The sequence below is a fragment of the Salmo salar genome, chromosome 11, assembly GCF_965601325.2.
Source record: "Salmo salar chromosome 11, fSalSal1, whole genome shotgun sequence".
Lineage (NCBI taxonomy): Eukaryota > Metazoa > Chordata > Actinopteri > Salmoniformes > Salmonidae > Salmo > Salmo salar.
In genome coordinates this window covers 110,075,557-110,097,565 of record NC_138301.1, presented here as the reverse complement: position 1 = coordinate 110,097,565, position 22,009 = coordinate 110,075,557, and the positions used below count along the sequence as shown (strand labels likewise).

Genomic DNA, 22,009 nt, shown 5'->3' with positions numbered 1-22,009 from the left:
CATCTGAATTCTTTCGCATGGAATAACTCTTGAAGCGTACATTAGGCCTAGAACCTGCACAAGCACCTAGGACAAAGAAAGAGGGCCAATCTTTCAGGTCAGCCAAATAAAAAAAGACATACATCAAGCTATAGAGTATAGCCTATCATCATCAAAATTAAAATGTTGTTTTAACATGCACAATTAGAACTCAAACACAAATAGAGCAAGCTTAACTAATTTCGAGCCCAGTAACTTTGCTCACCGCATCCTCCTTTGATTGTCTCGTCTGCCTGCCACGAAAAGCTCCCACCTTGGAGACAGTCGATAACATCATTGTGGAGCTGCTGATCTGCACGAAGTGTGTGCGTGCAACTGGCGATGTACTTTGCTGGACATGCTAGCTGTTCTCGGCCCGGCATCATCACTTCAAACGCATTCCTTTTTGGGGTTATCGGTTTGTCTACTTCTACTGGTAGTACCGGTAAAATGTAAGTTATGAATCGCAAATCACCATACAGCTGACACACTTCGATTTCATCAATCATTTTGACTTCACTTTGGTTGTCACAAATACGACCAGCTTGCACTGCGTCTTTGCTGATGAATGTCCTGATCTCTGGCCAGTCAATTGGTTCAATGACATTGTTGTTTCGTCTATTAATCATTTCTAAAAGATCAGAAAATTCTGCATTAACCGAATGTTTGTTTTATAATGAGGGACGTTGCACGTTTAACCTGGACACAATTTGTATTTATTTGGCTGGCTTCAGCCATGATGGCATATGTAAGTGGGTTTCACTGTCCAATCCTAGGCTCGAACATGATCTGAGCGCGTGATGTTGCTGTTTGGTGTCTTGTATGGAGGACCAAGATGGCCAAAATCAAAAATACATAAATAAATCTATTTTGGCCATCTTGGACCTCCATAGTCAAGGTCTTAATTGAAAGAAAAAAACAAAAACCTGCAGACACTTTGCCCTCTGTGGAATGAGTTTGACACCAGCTATCAACCTCAGATCAAGAGCGAATGCATACATTTTCATACTTTTTCAAACTATTATAAGTTTCACTGGGCTTAATTTGTTTGGTTACTTTACTCCTACATTTCAATACATTTCTCTGTGAATTGTGTTTGAGTTCAAACTGTGTAATTTATTTGATATTTAGTTAGTTTTATCCATTATCCCAGCTCTCTGAGGCTCCCCAGGGGTGAGAATGTCAGACTAGACTGGGCTCTGACAAAGACAAAAATACCAGTAGACTACAGTAGAAAAATGTTAATCTAAAGTTTGAGGTGTTTGAATCCAGAATGGGCATACCCAGACCCAGAGTCATATAGACTCTGGGCGTACCCATCACCAGAGTCACTGAATGGAATGATGAGACGCTTGTGTTTCCACTCTAACTATGGGATTTGTTGTCCACAGAGCAGAACGGCGGACTGTCAAGCTCTTGCGGTCCCCCCTCTTCCACTTCCTGAAGGGCCGCCCCCAGGTGGTGAGGGTAGGCAAAAACACATCCGCCATGGTTACCTTCAACATGGGGGCCCCTCAGGGGTGAGTGCTTAGTCCTCTCCTGTACTCCTTGTTCACCCTTGACTGCGTGGCTGTGAACGACTCCAACACCATCATTAAGTTTGCCGACGACACAACGATGAGACAGCCTATTGGGAGGGGGTCAGAGTGTCACGTCTGCTCCCGCTCTTCCCTTCCCCTGGCGCTTGAGGGCGCCAGATTACCCTGCATCACACGCTCCTGCCATCATCATTCACACCTGCCCTCCCTCGTCACTCGCTTCAGCGTTATTGGACTCACTTATCACATGTTAATTTCCTCCCCTATATTTGTCTGTTCCCTTGCTCTGTTCCCTGCTGCTGCATTGATTGTTTCTTGTCTTAGTTTCTGTTTGCTGACGCTGTGCCTGTCTCGTTATATGTCTGTCATTTATTAAATGTTACTCCCCGTACCTGCTTCGTCTCTCCAGCATCATTCCGCGTGACAGAATGCAGCAGCCAACATATACGAAGCATCGGGGAGTACTGGCGTTCCGGTTGGAATGGTGGCAGCGGCTCTGGGTCGCCATCGATGGAACCAGGGATGCCTAGCCAGCTCATCGGGCTTCCACGCCCTAGCTGGTTCGAGAGGTTTCGTTGCCTCGGTTGGCTCGGCAGGTTTCCATCCCACGTCACGCTCCACTGGATCTTCGGGCTTCCTCAGCGGGATCGACAGGTGTCTTGCCTCGGCCGGCTCACCAGGCTCTCACACTCCTGCCGGTTCATCTTGTTTTCACGCCCCAACCGGTTTGCCCAGCACCCATGTCTCGCCGGTACTGTCTCGTCTGCTCCCGCTCTTCCCTTCCCCTGGCGCTTGAGGGCACCAGATTACCCTGCATCAAACGCTCCTGCCATCATCACTCACACCTGCCCTCCCTCGTCACTCGCTTCAGCGTTATTGCACTCACCTGGACTCACTTATCACATGTTCATTTCCTCCCCTATATTTGTCTGTTCCCTTGCTCTGTTCCCTGCTGCTGCATTGATTGTTTCTTGTCTTAGTTTAAGTTTGCTGACGCTGTGCCTGTCTCGTTATATGTCCGTCATTTATTAAATGTTACTCCCCGTACCTGCTTTGTCTCTCCAGCGTCATTCCGCGTGACACAGAGACCTGGCAGTGTGGTGCTACGACAACAACCTCTCCCTCAACGTCAGGAAAACAAAGGAGCTGAGCATGCACCCATTTACACCGACAGGGCTGTAGTGGAGTGAATCGACAGCTTCAAGTTCCTCTGTGTCCACATCACTAAGGACCTATCATGGTCCAAATACACCAACACAGTTGTTAAGAGAACACGTCTTCCCTCTCAGGAGGCCCAAAAAAGGTTTGGCATGGGCCTCAGATCCTCAAAGTTATACAGCTGCACCAACGAGAGCATCTTGACTGGCTGCATCACCTCTTGGTATGGCAACTGCTTGGCATCTGCCCGTAAGGCACTACAGAGCGTTTTGCGTATGGCCCAGTACATCACTGGTGCAGAGCTCCCTGCCATCCAGGACCTCTATACCAGGCGGTGTCAGAGGAAGGCCCAGCCACCCAAGTCATAGCGGTACCGGAGCGGTACCAGAGCGCCAAGTCTGGGACCAAAAGACTCCTGCACAGCTTCTACCCCCAAGCCATGAGACCGCTTAACAGTTAACCTCTCTGGGCTCGGTCGTCCCACCTACGTAACAGCCAGTGGAATCCTGTGGCGTGTTATTCAAATACCTTAGAAATGCTATTACTTCAATTTCTCAAACATATGACTATTTTACACCATTTTAAAGACATGACTCTCGTTAATCTAACCACACTGTCCGATTTCAAAAAGGCTTTACAACGAAAGCAAAACATTAGATTATGTCAGCAGAGTACCCAGCCAGAAATAATCAGACACCCATTTTTCAAGCTAGCATATAATGTCACATAAACCCAAACCACAGCTAAATGCAGCACTAACCTTTGATGATCTTCATCAGATGACAATCTTAGGACATTATGTTATACAATACATGCATGTTTTGTTCAATCAAGTTCATATTTATATCAAAAACCAGCTTTTTACATTAGCATGTGACGTTCAGAACTAGCATACCCCCCGCAAACTTCCGGTGAATTTACTAAATTACTCACGATAAACGTTCACAAAAAACATAACAATTATTTTAAGAATTATAGATACAGAACTCCTCTATGCACTCACTATGTCCGATTTTAAAATAGCTTTTCGGTGAAAGCACATTTTGCAATATTCTAAGTAGATAGCCCGGCATCACAGGGCTAGCTATTTAGACACCCACCAAGTTTAGCCCTCACCAAAATCAGATTTACTATAAGAAAAATGTTATTACCTTTGCTGTTCTTCGTCAGAATGCACTCCCAGGACTTCTACTTCAATAACAAATGTTGGTTTGGTTCCAAATAATCCATAGTTATGTTCAAATATCCTCTGTTTTGTTCGTGCGTTCAAGACACTATCCGAAGTGTAAAGAAGGGTGATGCGCCCGACGTGTTTCGTGACAAAAAAATTCTAAATATTCCATTACCGTACTTCGAAGCATGTCAACCGCTGTTTAAAATCAATTTTTATGCAATTTTTCTCGTAAAAAAGCGATAATATTCTGACCGGGAATCTGTGTTTTAGTACAAAGAGAGAGAAAATAAAAACATGGGGTCGCCTCGTGCACGCGCCTCAGTCTAATTGTCCTCTGATAGACCACTTACCAAAGGCACTAATGTTTTTCAGCCAGGGGCTGCCTCGACATCATTCAGCTTTTTCCCGGGTTCTGAGAGCCTATGGGAGCCGTAGGAAGTGTCACGTTACAGCAAAGATCCTAAGTTTTCAATAAAAAGAGTCAAGAAGCCCAAGGAATGGTCAGACAGGGTACTTCCTGTACAGAATCTTCTCAGGTTTTGGCCTGCCATTTGAGTTCTGTTATACTCACAGACACCATTCAAACAGTTTTAGAAACTTTAGGGTGTTTTCTATCCAAAGCCAATAATTATATGCATATTCTAGTTTCTGGGCAGTAGTAATAACCAGATTAAATCGGGTACGTTTTTTATCCGGCCGTGTAAATACTGCCCCCTAGCCCTAACAGGTTAATCAAGTGGCTACCCAGACTATTTGCATTGACCCCTTTAATTTTGAACTCTCTTACACTGGCTTTGTGCACACTCACTAGACTCTACCCACTCACACATACACACACATACACACACACGCATATTGATGCCACACACACACTCACACATAGACAGACTTTCACACTCTTCGCATACGCTGCTGCTACTCTGTTTATTATATATCATGATTACCTAGTCACTTTTACCCCTAACCTACATCTACATATTTCCTCAATTACTTCAACTACCTCGTACACCTGCACATTTACTCAGTACGGGTAACTCTGCATTGTTGGGAAAGGGCTCGTAAGTCAGCATTTCACGGTAAGGTCTACTATACCTGTTGTATTCGGCACATTGTGACAAATAGCATGCGATTTGATTTAGACCCTCTTGAATATCAACAGGGACAACTCCGGTATAAAATGTTTTTTCTCAAAGTTGCCAGGATGTCACGTGCATCACACTTAGATCAGTACACTCGTAAAAACCTAAGCATTACGAAACTTCTATTATATAAAATAAACGTCACATATCAACAGATGGATGAAAATGGCAAAGTGATGGAAAATCGGATAGAAATGAAAGCTCTGGTGAGCCTGAAGGACAGCCGAGGGACCAGGAATGATGTAGCCACAGGGAAAGAGTCTGCCTTGAACCTCGCTCTGGTATCTAGTGCAATGGCAGGAATCTGAGTGGTAGGTAAGGGAGGAGTCGACAGCAGGGAGTGATTATTACCCCATAGTATGCACAGTAGGCCAGAGGGAGGAGGAGGTGTCAGTGGATGGAGTAGGCAGGTGGTTGTTTGTTAGGGCAAAGTGGGATGAGTTTCAGGAGCTGAGTGAGCAGGTGATGGGTGGATATGAGAGGGGATGTGGATAGTATGAATAACTGGGTGAGAACAGCGTTAGTGGGGGCAACTACTGATGCTATACCTAAGAGTTCAAGGAGGAGGAGGAAAGCAGTCCCATGGTGGACGGAGGAGTGTGGGGCAGCGGGGAGGAGTAGGTACAGGGCATTTAGAGTACTGAAAAGGACACATAACTTCCAACATCTGATTCAGTATAAGCAGGCCCAGGCCCTGGTGAGGAGAACTATCCGTCAGGCAATGAGGTCATGTTGGCATCAGGTTCTGTGACACCATTGGAAGGGCAACACTTATGGGGGATTATTAAGAGGATGAGTGGGGTCACAAGGAAGTGGGATTATCCAGTGTTGACGAGTGGGAAGGATGTGGCAGTAACAGATAAGGAGAAGGCAGAGATGATGGTCAAAGCATTTGTCCAAATGCATAGCTCTGAAAAATGGTCATAGGAGGGGCAGAGGGGGAGAGGGTGAATGAGAGAGGAGCACCCTGGAGTGCTGGATAGGAGAGAGGATGTAAATGATGCGTTGAATGCACCATTTACAATGACAGAGATGAAAAGGGCAATAGGTAAGGCTGGGTTAACTTCACGTGGGAAAGATGAGGTGTGCTATGTTATGCTGGACCATCTTAGTGATGAGGCACTGGATAAGGTATTGGTGTACAACAGAGTGTGGGAGGAGGAGAAACTACCAGACAGCTGGAAGGAGGCAGTAGTGGTACCAATCCGGAAGCCAGGGAAGGATCCAACTAGGCCAACAAGCTATCGGACAGTAACTTTAACATCACATGTATGTAAGATTATGGAACGTACATTATGATTACAGAGAGGCTAACTTACTTCCTGGAGAGCAGGGGGCTAGTATCATCAGAGTGGGTTCAGGAAGGGGGTCAGGAAGGTCAGGAAGGCTCAGGTGAACAAGGAGACTGTTGTAGCTGTCTTTGATGTGGAGAAGGCATATGATATGTTAATCAAGCTTGAAATTATGGGGGTAGGAGGAAGAACGTACAACTGGATAAAGGATTTCCTGTTGGAAGGTCTATCCAGGTGAGGGTGGGGAAGTCTTTATCAGGCAGCTACCTGGTGGATAACGGTACACCACAGGGGAGCGTGATTAGTCCTCTGTTGTTCTCAATCATGATCAATGATGTTTACTCTCAGGGACGGACGGATATTGGGAGGTTGTTATTTGCAGATGATGGGGCCTTATGGGAGAGGGGAAGAAATGTGCCATACATAGTCAGGAAGGTACAGGAAGCAATTGATGAGGTAGAGCAGTGGGGATTCAGGTTCTCTGTAGAGAAAACTCAGTGTTCTTTTCCAGAAGGAAGGTGGGAGATGAGGTATGCTTGAGGTTATATGGGAGAAACTTGGAGAGGATGGGGAGCTTCAGGTTCCTTGGGGTATACTTTGACACTAAACTGACCTGGGCAGAACACATTGAGAGAGTGGTGGGAAAGTGTAAGAAGGTGCTAAATGTGATGCGCTATCTGACGGGGAAGGAGTGTGGGGCTGGACGTTCCTCATTGAGGACCATGTATGTTGCATTGATCAGATTTTTATTTTATTTTATTTTTTTTACATTTTTAGTCATTTAGCAGACGCTCTTATCCAGAGCGACTTACAGTAGTGAATGCATACATTTCATACATTTTTTTTTTTTTTTCCTGTGCTGGCCCCCCGTGGGAATCGAACCCACAACCCTGGTGTTGCAAACACCATGCTCTACCAACTGAGCTACAGGGAATCTGATCTGTAATAGACTATGGCAGTATACCGTATGGTTTGGCAGCCCAGACCTCATTGTCATACAGGGGCAAGGACTCAGAATATATAAGTGCACAAGGCGAGACTCAAATGCAGACACAGGAGGTAGAGCGCCGATATCTATTATAACAAAGGGAGTAGGCAAAGGTAGGTCAGGGACAGGTGAGAGTTCATAAACCAGGTCAGAGTCCAAACAGTACCAGACGATAGGTTGTTTCGAGGTCAGGCCAGGCAGGGGTCAGAAACCAAATCTGAGTCCAAAAACAGTACAAGGGGATAGGCAGGCTGGTAGTCAGAACAGGCAGAGTGGTCAGGCAGGTGGGTTCGGAGTCAGGACAGGCAAGGGTTGACACCAGGAGGACTGGAAACAAACAGAGACTGGGAAAAATAGGAACAAGGAAAACCACTGGTTGACTTGGCAAAACAAGACAAACTGGCACAGAGAGACAGGAAACACAGAGACATATACACTGGCACAGAGAGACAGGAAACACAGGGATATATACACCGGGGATAATAAGCGACACCTGGAGGCGGTGGAGACAATCACGAGGACAGGTGAACCAGATCAGGGTGTGACAGAATATGTAGTGGGGCGTTTCGAACGTCCCTCGTGGCTGCACTACAGGTGGAGATGGGGGATATGCCTTTGCAGATTAGGAGACAACAGCTGGCAATTAATTATTGGGTATACCTACAGGAACATGGGGTGTCTCATCCTGCGAAAGTGATTTTACAGGCATGTTGGGATGATAAGTAAGGACAGAAAACAAGCTTTGGGTGGGTGGGTAATACCCAAGCAAAGGAGATGGATTAAACTCCCTTCCATACAGTCCCAACAGTAACTACTCCTGTAAATCCACCATGGCTACTCCCGCCTCCAGTATTTGATCTAGAAGTGTTATAGAGACTGCAGAAGGATAGGGAGGGTGTTGATCCATCTGATTGGTTTAAGAGACATCTGGATACAGTGTATCAGGATTTTGTGGCCATTACACAGATGGTTCAAAATATCAAAGGACAGGACATACTGGGTCATTATTTGTAGTGCAGGAATGTGCGGTGGCAGTCAGGAAACGTATTACAGATCATCTGGCTGTATATGCGGCGGAGCTGATGGCCATACTGTTGGCCTTGCAGTGGGTGGAGGAAGTCAAGCCAGACAGAGTAGTTATTTGCTCTGATTCATGTACAGTGTTGATGAGTCTCCAGTCTTTTAGCTCACATAGCAGACACAACCTGCTTTGAGGTGCTACAAATCCATGGCAGTATTAGACAGATGGGTCCCGGCCCATGTGGGTTAGACGGGAACGAGGCAGTTGATGTACTTTTTAAACAAGCACTTAGTAGTGGAGATGTTGTTGTAGTTTCAATGAGCAATGCAGAGGCAAGAAGCCTGATATGGACAGTGATGGTGCAGAGATGGCAGGAGCAGTGGAATAGAGATACTAAGAGCAGGCATTTATTTCAAGTACAGAGGAAAGTTGGGGAGGACGGCAGGAAGGGACAGAAGAGAGGAGGCTATTTTTACAAGAAGGTGGGACAAGCTGGTTGAATAAGACTTTAAATGTGATAGGAAAGCATCCAACAGGAAAGTGTGATTAATGTCAGGAAATAGAGACTGTGAAGCATGTATTGCTACAGTGTGGGCAGTATCAGCGATTTAAGACACTGTATCACAGTGCTAGAGGCGTCACTACTGACCTGGCTTCAATCCCGGGCTGTATCACAACCGGCCATGATCGGGAGTCCCATAGGGCTGTGCACAATTGGCCCAGTGTTGTCTGGCCAGGGTAGCATGTCATTGTAAATAAGAATTTGTTCTTAACTGACTTGCCTAGTTAAATAAAAAATACTTTATCCATGTCTCTAGTCCGACACTCCAGTACAGTAGGTGGCGGTAATGCACCATAACTTTGGTGACAGGCGGGCTTGGCATTGAACGAACATAGGAAGTGAATTTCAGAGTGAGATTGCAATTTGACGTTCAGACGTGTCCACAAATAATCAGGTAGTGTAGCCTAATACAAACTTGATTTAACGGCAACATAAATACACCATAATCACTGCTGGATGATTCGTTGTAACCTGATTAAAGGCTTGCGTATTGTAAATTTACAGTAGCAAGCGACAGAGGATTTACTCACTCAACGTTAGCTAGCCGGCTTACTAGTTAGCTGTTAGCCAGGGGTGTATTCATTACGGAAACCGTTTACTGTTTAAGAACCAAACAGAAAATGGAACGAAACGGAGAGGGACCTAAACTCTCGTTTGCATTCACAAAGCGTTTTGTTAATAGACGAAACGTTTGCAACAGAATCGGCATAATGATTACACCCCAGTGCATAGAGGTAGTTGGATAACTAGCTACCGGCTGCTACCATGTTCTACTATTAATATGACGTTATATAAGTTAAAAGTATGGTTTCGAATGAACCATAGCGTTACGAATTTTCTATTCGCGGCAATCTATATAGCAAAATCTGGAATTTATCCTAGCTAGCTTGTATCTTAATATTTTATTGAACCAACCCATTCGCTCCCACTGGCTAACCTAGCTAAATGGCTAGTAGCCAGCAGATCCGACCCGCTTTATTACAGTTGCACTAGGGTCAGACAGACTTTCTATTTAGGTTGAAGGCCACAGCAGGCTCCCCATCCGAAACAGTTTGTGGATATATTATGATTACATTTTGTGACCCGTGGACCTTTTGTAGGCCAAAATAAAAAAAAGTATATATACTGAACAAAAACTATAAATGTAACATGCAACAATTTCAAAGATTTTACTGAGTTACAGTTCATAAAGAAATCAGTCAATTTAAATACATTTATTAGGCCCTAACCTATGGTTTTCACATGACTGGGAATACAGATATGGATATGTTGATCACAGATACCTTTAAAAAAAAAAGGTTTTTAAAAAGTATCAGAAAACCAGTCAGTATCTGGTGTGATCACCATTTGCCTGATGCAGCGTGACACATCTCCTTCACATAGAGTTGATCAGGGTGTTGATTGTGGCCTGTGGGATGTTGTCCCACTCCTCTTCAATGACTGTGAGTACTTGCTGGAAGGGTGACTTCTGGTTAGTATGGAGGCCATGGAAGAACTGGGACATTTTCAGCTTCCAGGAATTGTGTACAGATCCTTGCGGCATGGGGCTGTGCATTATCATGCTGAAACATGAGGTGATAGCGGCGGATGAATGGCATGACGATGGGACTCGGGATCTCGTCACAGTATCTCTGTGCATTCAAATTGCCATCGATAAAATGCAATTGTGTTCGTTGTCCGTAGCTTATGCCAGCCCATTCCATAACCCCACTGGCACCATGGGGCACTCTGTTCAAAACGTTGACATCAGCAAACCGCTCTCCCACACAACGCCATACATGTGGTCTGCGGTTGTGAGGCCAGTTGGACATACTGCCAAATTTTCGAAAATGATGTTGGAGGTGGCTTATGGTAGACAAATGAACATTCAATTCTCTAGCAACAGCTCTGGTGGACATTCCTGCGGTCAGCATGCCAATTGCACGCTCCCTGAACTTGAGTCATCTGTGGCATTGTGTTGTTTTAGTGTTTTATTGTCCCCAGCACAAGGTGCACCTGTGTAATGATCATGCTGTTTAATCAGCTTCTTGATATGCCACACCTATCAGGTGGATGGATTATCTTGGCAAAGGAGAAATGCTCACTAACAGGGATGTGCACAACATTTGAGAGAAATAAGCTTTTTGTTTGTATAGACAATTTCTGGGATATTTCAGCTCATGAAACATGGGACCAAAAATGTCATGTTTATATTTTTGTTCAGTGTATATAAACTCAGCAAAAAAAAGAAACGTCCTCTCACTGTCAACTGCGTTTATTTTCAGCAAATTTAACGTGTAAATATTTGTATGAACATAACAAGATTCAACAACTGAGACATAAACTGAGCAAGTGCCACAGACATGTGACTAACAGAAATGGAATAATGTGTCCCTGAACAAAGGGGCGGTCAAAGTCAAAAGTAACAGTCAGTATCTGGTGTGGCCACCAGCTGCATTAAGTACTGCAGTGCATCTCCTCCTCATGGACTGCACCAGATTTGCCAGTTCTTGCTGTGAGATGTTACACCACTCTTCCACCAAGGCACCTGCAAGTTCCCGGACATTTCTGGGAGGAATGGCCCTAGCCCTCACCCTCCGATCCAACATGTCCCAGACGTGCTCAATGGGATTGAGATCCGGGCTCTTCGCTGGCCATGGCAGAACACTGACATTCCTGTCTTGCAGGAAATCATGCGTAGAACGAGCAGTATGGCTGGTGGCATTGTCATGCTGGAGGGTCATGTCAGGATGAGCCTGCAGGAAGGGTACCACATGAGGGAGGAGGATGTCTTCCCTGTAACGCACAGCATTGAGATTGCCTGCAATGACAACAAGCTCAGTCCGATGATGCTGTGACACACCGCCCCAGACATGACGGACCCTCCACCTCCAAATCGATCCCGCTCCAGAGTACAGGCCTCGGTGTAATGCTCATTCCTTCGACAATAAACGCGAATCCGACCATCACCCCTGGTGAGACAAAACCGCGACTCGTCAGTGAAGAGCACTTTTTGCCAGTCCTGTCTGGTCCAGCGACGGTGGGTTTGTACCCATAGGCGACGTTTGTTGCAGTTGATATCTGGTGAGGACCTGCCTTACAACAGGCCTACAAGTCCTCAGTCCAGCCTCACTGAGCCTATTGCGGACAGTCTGAGCATTGATGGAGGGATTGTGCGTTCCTGGTGTAACTCGGGCAGTTGTTGTTGCCATCCTCTACCTGTCCCACAGGTGTGATGTTCGGATGTACCGATCCTGTGCAGGTGTTGTTACACGTGGTCTGCCACTGCGAGGACGATCAGCTGTCCGTCCTGTCTCCCTGTAGCGCGGTCTTAGGTGTCTCACAGTACGGACATTGCAATTTATTGCCCTGGTCACATCTGCAGTCCTCATGCCTCCTTGCAGCCTGCCTAAGGCACGTTCACGCAGATGAGCAGGGACCCTGGGTATCTTTCTTTTGGTGTTTTTCAGAGTCAGTAGAAAGGCTTCTTTTAGTGTCCTAAGTTTTCATAACTGTGACCTTAATTGCCTACCGTCTGTTAGTGTCTTAATGACCATTCCACAGGTGCATGTTCATTAATTGTTTATGGTTCATTGAACAAGCATGGGAAACGGGGTTTAAACCCTTTACAATGAAGATCTGTGAAGTTATATGGATTTTTACGAATTATCTTTGAAAGACAGGGTCCTGAAAAGGGGACGTTTCTTTTTTTACTGAGTGTGTGTGTATGTATGTATCATTGTAAATAAGAATTTGTTCTTAACTGACTTCCCTAGTTAAATGTAAAAAAAAAAAAAAAATGTTTCAGATCTGGTTGACAACTTCAGGTAGTGGTCAGGGACACATTGTGTCCAGCTTTCTCCTCAGTCTGGACACACTCAGGCTACCGAAAGCACATACAGTGGGCGACGTCAGCAGCGATCTGCACACAAGTCTCCATAAAACGTGGTTTTGGGAGCAAGAGGCACCTTTTCATTAAATGTTGGATGAAATACGTTCCTAGTGTGTGAGGAACGTGTTTGCTTCATAAATGAAATTATTTCGAAAATATATATATATATTGTTTGGCTAGTGTTATGCTAACCTGTTAGCTGGATAAAGTAGTTGCCATCAAGTTGTGTTATCAGATTTAGCATGTTCCACCATTTGCAGAATGCATACAGGCATTGGAAAAGGGAATCTGGACACAATGTGGACATTTAAATGTAGCTGACGCATGACGTGTTCGGAATTTCATGATCACAACTCACATGATTAGAATCAAAAGCTGCATGAACTGTCAAGTGTAGACATGGCCTTAGATACCGCGGAGCCGGTGCGAGATATGGTTCGGAAAACGTACCTCCTAATTGTCCCATTTTCCCAACTGTTACACCGAGAAGATTGAACAACTGCTAGTCTTTCCGTAAAACTGTCCTTTTCGTCCTCATGCTAGGTAGCAGAAGCCACAGCAGCCATGGAATGGCAATGTCAGCCAATCCGCTCCTTCGTTGTTAAACGTGATGTAGCTGTCTAGCTAGTTTTGATTGCTTTATCATGCAATGTATTTAGTTAAAGTTACAGCTAGGAAGGGTTCTCAGAACTCACCTGATGACTTGAGACATAATGTTAGTGTGGAAATGTAACCATACATCTAGAAACATTTCTTGGAGATAATAATATGCATTTTGTTTACATCTACAGATTCTCAACAGTGAGTATTGTGTTGAAGAGGCAGCTGCAAGCGTCCAGATTGTTGTTCACCATGGTGGACTCTCAGTACTTCCTCCCCAATGACATTGGGATCTCTGCGCTGGACTGTACTGAAGCCTTTCGCCTGCTGTCCCCTAGAGAAAAGCTCTATGCGCACTACCTCTCCCGGTCTGCCTGGTACGGAGGACTGGCTGTGCTGCTGCAGACCTCGCCTGAGTCTGCCTCCATCTTCGTTCTCTTACAGAGGCTGTTCCGCAAGCAGCCAGCAGCACAGCTGGAGAGCATGGCCACTGCAGCTGGACTTAGTCCTGAAGAGTACCAGGTCAAGTAATGCACCTGCCTACAGAGCCTTGAGAGAAAAACTGAGTCAAACAATGTATACACCATAGAATTCGAATTTGTGTATACACACACACACACACAAAGTGATGGTAGAGGCTTAGAGTTCTATCAGAATATAGGCTTCAGAGTACAAAGTACACCGTGTGTTGAATATGTCACACATACACTCCACCTGCTCAGACTCCCAGCCACTCAGCCTGTTGTAATAAACATGTCTTCTGTAACTCGGCCTGACTAGATAATAATAGCTATTTTTCTTCTGTATTTACAGGCCTTTCTTGTTTATGCTGCTGGTCTCTATGCCAACATGGGAAACTACAAGTCATTTGGAGACACCAAGTTCATTCCCAACCTCCCCCAGGTAGATCATCCTCACTTTTATAACTGAATGTATTATAAAAAAAACCTTGACATAATCACGGCGGTGGCCTTTAATAACCACTCATTGCGGTATAGGAGAAGCTGAAGGCCCTTGTGTGGCAGAGCCAGGCATTCCAGGACAGCCCCAGTGAGATGGAGGCCCTGTGGGACAGCTGCTCCACCCTCCTCTTCTCCCTGGAGGACCAACAGAAACAGCTGGGCTTGGGGGACAAGGTGAGAGACTCCATGATGCCAAGCTCTCATCTCACCTCACCTTATGTGGTGACGGGTTCCCTTATTGCCAGCCTTAGTTGTCTGAATAAATCCTATATACTGTAGCCTAGGTGTTGATAATGATGTTGCTTTATTTCTTGTTCTCAGGGAGTCACCACATACTTCTCAGGGAACTGTTGCTTGGAGGATGCAGAGTTGGCCCAGAAATTCCTGGATTCAAAGGTGTGTATTCAAGTTTGTCTTATGTCTGTGTTATTAGTATTGTAGGATTTAGGCGGCAGGTAGCCTAGCGGTTTAGAACGTTGGGCTAGTAACAGAAAGGTCTCTGGTTCGAATCCCCAATCCGACTAGCTGAATAATCTGTAGATGGGCCCTTGACCAAGGCACTTCACCCTGAATGCTCCTGTAAGTCACTCTGGATGAGAGCGTCTGCTAAATGACTAAAATGTACATTTATATAAGTGTCTCCCTTACAGAACCTGAGTGCCTACAACACACGACTGTTCAAGAACAAATCAGAAGGGAAGGCCAGCTATGAGGTGCGCCTGGCGTCAGCTGTGCAGAAGGGTGAGAGTGCCATGTCCTTTTTAAAAAGCTATGCTAATTGAGGAAACACTGGTTATTTTTCTGTTAATGTCAGTAATGCATTGTCTTTATTAAATCCCCTGTATCTGTCATTGCTGTAGACTGTGCAGTGGAGGGGGAGGGGGAGACCAGGTGTGGCAGATATGACTTTGAGGACTGTGTCTTCACGGTGTCCAGGGGAGACTATGCTTACCTTATGAAGAAAGTGAGTGAAAATCTGGAGAAAGCAAAGGTGAGTTCAAAGACAATATTCTAATTCAAATGTACAGTTCATTCGGAAAGTATTCAGACCCATTGACTTTTTCCACATTTTGTTACGTTACAGCCTTATTCTAAAATGGATCATATTGTTTTTCCCCCCCTCAATCTACATACTACCCCATAATGACAAAGCAAAAACAGGTTTTTAGACATTCTTGCAAAAAAATACAAATAAATGTATATAAGCATTCAGACCCTTTACTCAGTACTTTGTTGAAGCACCTTTAGCAGCGATTACAGCCTCGAGTCTTCTTGGATATGACGCTACAAGCTTGGCACACCTGTATTTGGGGAGTTTCTCCCATTCTTCTCTGCAGATCCTCTCAAGCTCTGTCAGGTTGGATGTGGAGTGTCGCTGCACAGCTATTTTTAGGTCTCTCCAGGCTCTGGCTGGGCCACTCAAGGACATTGAGACTTGTCCCGAAGCCACTCCTGCGTTGTCTTTGCTGTGTGCTTAGTGTCGTTGTCCTAGTGGAAGGTGAACCTTCATCCCAGTCTGAGGTCCTGAGCGATCTGGAACAGATTTTCATCAAGGATCTCTCTGTACTTTGCTCTGTTCATCTGTCCCTCGATCCTGACTAGCCTCCCAGTCCCTGAAAAACATCCCCACAGCATGATGCTGCAACCACCATGCTTCACCGTAGGGATGGTGCCAGGTTTCCTCCAGACGTGATGCTTGGCATTCAGGCCAAAGAGTTCAATCTTGGTTTCATCAGACCAGAGATTCTTGTTTCTCATGGTCTGAGAGTCCTTTAGGTGCCTTTTGGCAAACTCCAAGCGGGCTGTCATGTGCCTTTTACTGAGGAGTGGTTTCTGTCTGGCCACTCTACCATAAAGCCCTGATTAATGGAGTGCTGCAGAGATGGTTGTCCTTCTGGAATGTTCTCCCATCTCTACAGATGAACTCTATAGCTCTGTCAAAGTGACCATCGGGTTCTTGGTCACCTCCCTGACCAAGGCCCTTCTCCCTCGACTGCTCAGTTTGGACGGGTGGCCAGCTCTAGGAAAAGTCTTGGTGGTTCCAAATTTCTTCCATTTTAAGAATGATGGAGACCGCTGTTCTTGGGGACCTTCAATGCTGCAGACATTTTTTTGTTACCCTTCCTCAGATCTGTGCCTCGACACAGTCCTGTCTCAGAGCTCTACGGACAATTCCTTCAAGCTCATGGCTTGGTTTTTGCTCTGACATGCACTGTCAACTGTGGGACCTTTTTATATAGACGGGTGTGTGCCTTTCCAAATCATGTCCAATCAATAACATTTACCACAGGTGGACTCCAATCAATTTGTAGAAGCATCTCAAGGATGATCAATGGAAACAGGATGCACCTGAGATCAATTTCGAAGTCTCATAACAAGGGGTCTGAATACTTATGTAAATAAGGTAATTCTGTTTTTATTTTTAATACATTTGCAAAATTTTCTAAAAACCTATTCTCGCTTTGTTATTATGGGTATTGTGTGTAGATTGATGAAAAGAATCAATAAAAAATATATATATTTTAGAATAAGGTTGTAATGTAACAAAATGTGGACAAAGTCAAAGGGTCTGAATACTTTCCGAATGCACTGTTTTTTGTCCCTTCATCAATTAAAAAGTGTTTCATAACTACTAGTGCATCTTAGGTCTCATGTCAACATCTTCTCCTTGATGACAGGACCATGCTGCCAATGAGAACCAGAAGCGAATGCTGGAGGAATATGCACATAGTTTCACCTTTGGGTCCATAGAGGCGCACAAGGAGGGCTCTCGTTTCTGGATCAAAGACAAGGGACCCATCGTTGAGAGGTGAGAGAGCACTGCCCTCCACGTTTGGCCTTCCACTCAGGATGAAATAGAAGTTGCAATCCCTTCATTTTCTGTTCTTCCTTTTCCCATTTCTCTCCTAGTTATATTGGCTTTATCGAGAGTTACAGGGATCCCTTTGGTTCCAGGGGAGAGTTTGAAGGTACAAATGAAGAGGCAAAGCATGTGTTATCAATATCACCCCTATTATCACAACATGTTTTGGAAGACTCCTTGGTGATCTTATTGGGGTTTGTCTTTGCTTCCCTCAGGCTTTGTGGCTGTGGTGAACAAGGCCATGAGTGAACGCTTTGCTAAGCTGGTGAGCTCAGCCGAGGTGCTGCTGCCAGAGCTGCCATGGCCAAAAGACTTTGAGAAGGACCGTTTCCTCCTGCCAGACTTCACCTCCCTGGACGTACTGACGTTCGCTGGCAGTGGCATCCCAGCTGGCATTAACATTCCCAACTGTGAGTGCCACTTCCAACGGACTCTTTATCTCTTTAATATTGACAGGACTGATCCACAGTTTCTTATGGTCTTGGAAGGATCTCTTAATGACTTCAGCTAGACGTTAACTCTGTGTGTCTGATCTGTGTCCAGATGATGACATCAGACAGTCGGAGGGCTTTAAGAATGTCTCCCTGGGCAATGTGCTGGCTGTGGCCTACGCTACCCAGAAGGACAAGCTCACCTTCCTGGATGAGGAAGACAAGGTAATGACAAGCTCACCTTCCTGGATGAGGAAGGCTGGGTAAACAACAAGCTCACTATGATCTCCTCAGTACCATGTGTAGGGCCCTGTGATTTGGGCAATCATGTGTCATAGCAAGGTTTTATCCTGCATTTTTTTGCCTTATCCAGAAATTAGATTTAGACCGAAACTGAAAGCAATTGTCGTAGAATGGTTCTGGACTATCTGACATGAAAAAAAGCGGGATAAATTTATCGAAAAGCATTAAATAAATGTTAAAATCCAGGTCATGTGGCATTATTGCACAAAACACAGGGCCCTATCAAAGATACAATTTATGTCTCAGTCGGATCTTTTTTAGTTCCTTCCTATGGTCGCTCTCTGTCTTTCAGGATATGTACATTAAGTGGAAGGGACCCTCTTTCGAGGTGCAGGTTGGCCTCCATGAGCTGCTGGGCCATGGCAGTGGGAAGCTCTTTGTCCAGGTGAGCGACAATGTCATGCATGGTCAGTCTTTGCATCCATAGCCTAGTCTATGCATTTGAGTGTTTTCATTTCTCCAGCTCAACCCCCCCAGGCTGTTTACCATAAGTGGCCAGGTGACCGCTTTGCTGTTGATTGAACTGCAGATTGCTCCTTTAATATCTAAATGTCTGGTTTTCAGTTACAGCCATTGTGAATGATTAAGTGTATCATTATGTGCTGTCACGTGTACAGGATGAGAAGGGGACTTTCAACTTCGAGCAGGATAATGTTCGCAATCCTGAGACTGGAGAACAGGTGAGTCTATACAGCAGTTGTTTGTATCATAAGTTTTCTTAATTCTTTGCTTTGGACTGATTCTGAGAGAGCATAATTTATTGTCGGGGTAAAGTACATGACCAGAAAAATGTGGACACCTGCTCGTCAAACATCTCATTCCAGTATCATGTGCATTAATATGGAGTTGCGCCCCCCCCTACTACAACAGCCTCCACTCTTTTGGGAAGGTTTCCACTAGATGTTGGAACATTGCTACAGGGACTTGCTTCCATTCAGCCACAAGAGCATTAGTGAGGTCGGGCACCTTGGGCGATTAGGCCTGGCTCGCAGTCGGCGTTCCAATTCATCCCGAAGGTTTTCGATGGTGTTGAGGTCAGGGCTTTGTGAAGGCCAGTCAAGTTCTTCCACATCGATCGTGACTAACCATTTCTGTATGGACCTCGCTTTATGCACAGGGGCATTGTCTTGTTGAAACAGGAAAGGGCCTTCCCTCAACTGTTGCCACAAAGTTGGAAGCATAGAATCGTCTAGAATATCATTGAATGCTGTAGCATTAAGATTTCCCTTCACTGGAACTAAGGGGTCTAGCCCAAACCATGAAAAACAGCCCCAGACCATTATCCCTCCTCCACCAAACTTTACAGTTGGCACTATGCATTGGGGCAGGTAGCATTTTCCTGGCCTCCGCCAAACCCAGATGCCTTCATCGGATTGCCAGATGGTGAAGCGTGATTCATCACTCCAGATAACGCGTTTCTACTGCTCCAGAGTCTAATGGTGGCGAGCTTTACACCATTCCACCCAACGTTTGGGTGAAGCTCCCCATGCTTCTTCCAGGGGCGGTTTGGACTCAGTACTGAGTGTTGCAACTGAGGACCGACGCTTTTATGCGCTTCAGCACTCGGCGGTCCCGTTATGTGAGCTTGTGTCGCAAACCACTTCGTGGCTGAGCCGTTGTTGCTCGCAGACGTTTCCACTTCACAATAACATCACTTACGGTTGACCGGGCAGCTCTAGCAGGGCAGAAATTTAACAAACTTACTTGTTGGAAATGTGGCATCCTATCACGGTGCCACGTTGAAAGTCACTGAGTTCTTCCGTAAGGCCATTCTACTGCCAATGTTTGTCTATGGAGATTGCATGGCTGTGTGCTCGATTTTATACACCTGCCAGCAAATAGCCGAATCCACTCATTTGAAGGAGTGTCCACATACTTTTGTATATCTAGTGTATCTATGATCTTGATTTAAGTCTTGACATTTCTGGTTTAAGTATTTTCTAAAGTATGGTTTATGTGCTTCAGATCACCACCTGGTACAAAGGCAATGAAACATGGGACAGCAAATTTTCCACAATTTCTTGCTCCTATGAAGAGTGCAGGGCCGAGTGTGTGGGGCTTTACCTCTGCCTCAACAAACACGTGCTGAGGTACCTCTACGCACGCGCACACACACACACACACATACTCTGTTACTCACTGAAGCTACATGAATATATAAACAGTGATCTTATGTGGGTCAGGATGCTCTAACGAGGATGATGTCCCTGTGGGTTTGCAGTATCTTTGGCCATGAGGACGAGGATGCAGAGGAGGTGGTGTACATCAACTGGCTCAACATGGTGCGAGCTGGCCTGCTGGGCCTGGAGTTCTTTACCCCCGAGAGCAAGAGCTGGAGACAGGTCAGCTGAAGTTCAGTCCTTTGTATAGTACAGCCTATCATGCTGTCTTTCTTTCCCTAAAGCTCTTTTGAATTGCTTTCCCACTGACTGAGCGCTAGCCCCACGAGCCAGCATGATCTCGTGTGCTTACATGAATGGTTCGCTGCAGTGGTAATCAGTCTGGTAGTATGAGGCTATATGTGACCCCTTGTGTCTGTTTGACTGAACCTCCTGTTGTCTCTGTCTCAGGCCCACATGCAGGCTCGCTTTGTGATCCTACGGGTGCTCCTGGAGGCTGGCGAGGGGCTGGTGACCCTGAAGGAGAGCATCGGAAAGGATGGGCGCCCAGACGCCCTCATAACACTGGACCGCAGCAAGGTCCACACTGTGGGCAAAGCTGCCATCGAGAGGTTCCTATGCAAACTACAGGTACAGCTGTAGAAGCATAGAAAATGTCTTGGTCATGGCTAAATTACCAGCCATCAATATTCAATTTAAAAATCTAATCAAGTCTCCTATTTGACCCATTATAATCCATGTCCCTGAAGGTCATTAAATCCACAGCTGATGTGGAGGGAGGCAGAGCTCTGTATGAGGGCTACTCAGCTGTGTCAGACACTGGTTCTCACAACTTCCTGCACCTGCGGGAGACTGTTCTCCTGCGCAAAGAGGCTCGCAAGATGTTTGTTCAGGCCAACACAAGGGTCAAAGGTCAGTCTTTTTCCCCCTGTCCTAATGCCAAGACACGTCTACATTTTAAATGGCCCTTCATATAACTTCCTACTAAGTGGTCAACCTTCTTGATAGTAAGACTTTTTTATCACCCGGCCTAAACCATTCTACTGGCACATACGCCATTGTTGTTCTAAGACTTGATGTATTGTGTGATGCAGGTGAAAGTGTGGAGCTGGTGGAATACGAGGGTAGTGCAGCCGGACTGATCCGCTCCTTCACAGAACGGTTTGCAGACGACGCCGAGGAGGTGGAGGCCCACCTGCTAGAGCTCAACAAGAGGGATGCCTCCTGCTGGTGCTGAGTGAACAGTGCAGATACACAGTCAAAGCACTGCTAAGACCCAGACATGCTACTGCCCTGCCCATGCCTGCTTCTGACTGAAACATGCCTGGTCTGTGTGGCCCTGCCATAAGAAAGGATCTTTCACTGTCAAATGCCTAAATCAGTTAAGGGTGGAATGCACATGTGGTTATGGCTGTGATTGGGAGACGAGAGACATTCACCCCCGAGGCACAGTTTCAAACTACGTTAAGCCCCTGTCATTATGCAGTTATTTCCCACTTCCAATATCAGGAAGGACAGGAACAGTGTAAACAATCTGGTGTTGAAAGGACCTAGTGGTAGGAGCTTGAAGTCAGTTTGAAACAAGGCCAGAGTATAAAAAAAGCTAAGTGACTATACACGGTTCACCATCAACTGTGTCAATCAAATCCCAAACAGTCTTATTAAACTTTTGTTGACACATTTCAATTGCTGTTTGTCTTGACAATGTTCTTTTTATAGAACTCCTTCCAAATAATATGAATCATATGATAAGCTTTTCGTCCCTTGTGTCCAGGGCACTTGAAGCCACCACTGTGACATGGTCAAAGGCAAGGCATTGTCAAAGGGTCCACAGTACTGTAAGTCTCTCTTGGTTAGGTTGTTGAGAAACAACCTAGACAAAAATAAATTTGATTAAAAAAACAAGACCTATGTCTGTTTTTTGTTATGAAAAATATCTCAGATAACTTGCGTAATCAGCTGCATACTA

At 45.4% G+C, this 22,009-nt stretch overlaps 1 protein-coding gene across 1 annotated transcript; it reads left to right on the top strand.

The window, feature by feature from the left end:
- Positions 1 to 9,252: 9,252 nt before the first annotated feature.
- dpp3 (dipeptidyl-peptidase 3) lies at positions 9,253 to 21,942 on the top strand. The gene is given in 18 exon segments (NM_001140404.1): positions 9,253 to 9,284; positions 13,553 to 13,883; positions 14,175 to 14,264; positions 14,360 to 14,497; positions 14,645 to 14,719; positions 14,974 to 15,064; positions 15,184 to 15,314; positions 17,002 to 17,132; positions 17,234 to 17,292; positions 17,402 to 17,596; positions 17,730 to 17,842; positions 18,213 to 18,305; positions 18,538 to 18,600; positions 19,886 to 20,010; positions 20,142 to 20,262; positions 20,491 to 20,670; positions 20,790 to 20,952; positions 21,135 to 21,942. Coding segments are annotated over 17 exon segments (2,181 nt in total). The 5' UTR covers positions 9,253 to 9,284; positions 13,553 to 13,613; the 3' UTR covers positions 21,278 to 21,942.
- The last annotated feature ends 67 nt before the right edge of the window (positions 21,943 to 22,009 follow it).